The sequence below is a fragment of the Pteropus vampyrus genome, unplaced genomic scaffold, assembly GCF_000151845.1.
Source record: "Pteropus vampyrus isolate Shadow unplaced genomic scaffold, Pvam_2.0 Scaffold146, whole genome shotgun sequence".
NCBI lineage: Eukaryota > Metazoa > Chordata > Mammalia > Chiroptera > Pteropodidae > Pteropus > Pteropus vampyrus.
In genome coordinates this window covers 1,034,261-1,036,526 of record NW_011888927.1, presented here as the reverse complement: position 1 = coordinate 1,036,526, position 2,266 = coordinate 1,034,261, and the positions used below count along the sequence as shown (strand labels likewise).

The window sequence follows — 2,266 nt, the reverse complement described above, 5'->3', positions numbered from 1 at the left end:
AGTGTGGTTTAGATACTTAGCATTATCCAGCCTAAGAAGGAACAGGGAGCTGAACAAAAAGATTGGTTCCAGATAATTCTACTACATACAGGTACATATGAAATAAAGAAATAACTCATGGGGAAAAGAAACAAACACTTGTAGTTATCAGTGAGGAAAGGGCAGAGAACTCAGGATAAACCAGAATTCTCAAATGTTTTGGTCTCAGGGAACCGTCTACTTTGCTTACATGGGTTATATCTATCAATATTTACCCATATAAGTGGAGAAATAAAAATACCCCTATTTACTTCAAATAAAATACCATTTTAAATAAAAAATAACTATTTTCCAAGACAAAAAAATGTTTAGTGAGAAAGCTACATTTTTTTCAAATCTCTTTATTTTCTGGCTTAAAAGATGACAACTGGATTTTCATTTCTGTTACAATATGTTGTTTGGTAGTACTACATGAAGAAATGTTGCTTTATTATACAGTTGGGGAGGGGAGTAGTATTTTAACAGCCATTTCAAATAATTATAGATATTCTCCTTTGAAACTGTACTGAAACTTGGTAAGTCACAGTTTCTTAAATAGTAGCTGAAATGTGGAATCCGAAACTACATTAATCAATTTTTTTGTACCCTGTTACATTAAAATCCACTGGTCTGACACTTTGACTAATATTATTGACAATCTCATAAGAAAATGTGTTTAACTGTTGGGAAACTGCCAAGCTCACAGTGATAGATACATGTTTCCCATATTTTAATTTTTATTTAAAGGTTAAGATTTTATCATTGGCAAGAAATACTGTCAGTTGTTTTCTTTGAAGTGACAGGCTCATTTTTGAGAAAATATTTGCCACATACCCAAGTGTGAATAACCATAGTTTACCTATCATTGTTCTTTCAAGCAAAAAACAGTATCTCTCAACTCAAATAATCGCAAATCTTATATTCTTCCTTGAGAAACCTCCATATTTCGGTATTCGGCAGAACTGCTTTAGGTGTATTTCCCATTTCATCATGCAGAATACTAAAGAGACGTATATTCCTACATGTGGTGATGGATGTTAATGAGATTTATTATAGTGATCATTTTGAAATATACATATCTCAAGATACGTTGTAATCGTAAACTAAGATGTTATATGTCAATTACATGTCAATAAAAATGTATACTCAGTGGTTGAGGTTAAATAATTTTTACTGTTTTATCGAGAATATTCTTAAGTGAAACTGGCATTAAAAAAAATTTTTTTTAATTTTGTTTTTGAACTGCAAATAAACGGCAGCAAAGAACACAATGACTGAGTACAGTTTGGCGCCTCCACCTTCATTCATGCTAAGGAGCCAGCCGTTTTACTCATCTTGACTTCCGCACTGTCAGTGCAATGACAACACATGAAAAAAGCCAATATCTTAGCATTTTTCTAAAAATAGTTTGATCTTGAACCTCCCTCCCCCACTGAAAGGGCCTTTGGAACTCTAGGAGTCTGTAGACCAAGCTTTGAGAACCAGTCATGGGACACGGGTATAATGCTGTATACTTTGTGAAGAGTGAGGAGTAGGTAAGATGAAAGGATGATCCCTCACATTCATGAGCAATTACTTCACATTCTACAATTCTTAGAGTCATTTAAGAAACATTTAATGGTATCTACTACATACAGAATATTCTGCTGAGTGCGAGGAATAAAAAAATAAATAAGATACGATGTTTGTCTTCTGGGAGCTTATAACCAGGCACAGAAGATAGAAAAACATATAGCATACCAGAATAATGCAGTGATTTTGTTAATAGATTATCTAACAGAAGAAACAATAGAGTAAAGTGGTTAAAAGAACAGACTCTGGAGCCAGAGTGCTTGCATATGAATTTCAGCTCTACCCATTCTCAGTTGTGCCTCAAATCTCTCATCCACAAACGGGGAATAATAATAATATACATTTCGCACTGTTGATATGGGGACTAAATGAATATATATAACATAGTTAGAACAGTATTTGGCACATGGAATACATTTAATAAATATCAGGTATGATTATTTTTACTTAGAGAAGTTTATGTTTACATATATATAATGCCTAAGCTGTACCATAGACTTAATGAATAACAATTTACAGTGATAGAAAATAGCCATGTGTTTTGAAAAAACTTCCACAGATGATTTTGCTCCCCAACTCTAGTTAAGGACCACTGACATACTGTGATCATAAAATAATGAAGAGTTAAAGTACTAGCAAAGCATAGAGGAGGTAGTAACTAATTCTTAAGAGATGG

The 2,266-nt window shown here is 33.1% G+C and overlaps 1 protein-coding gene across 1 annotated transcript in view; it reads right to left on the bottom strand.

Moving 5' to 3' along the window:
• Nucleotides 1-870, bottom strand: part of LOC105298169 (alsin-like) — a 22,126-nt gene extending 21,256 nt beyond the window's left edge. The window contains exon 1 of the mRNA XM_023535986.1: nt 853-870. Within this exon, the coding sequence (XP_023391754.1) occupies nt 853-870 (18 nt within the window). The remainder of the gene's footprint in view (nt 1-852) is intronic.
• Between the last annotated feature and the right edge of the window lie 1,396 nt (nt 871-2,266).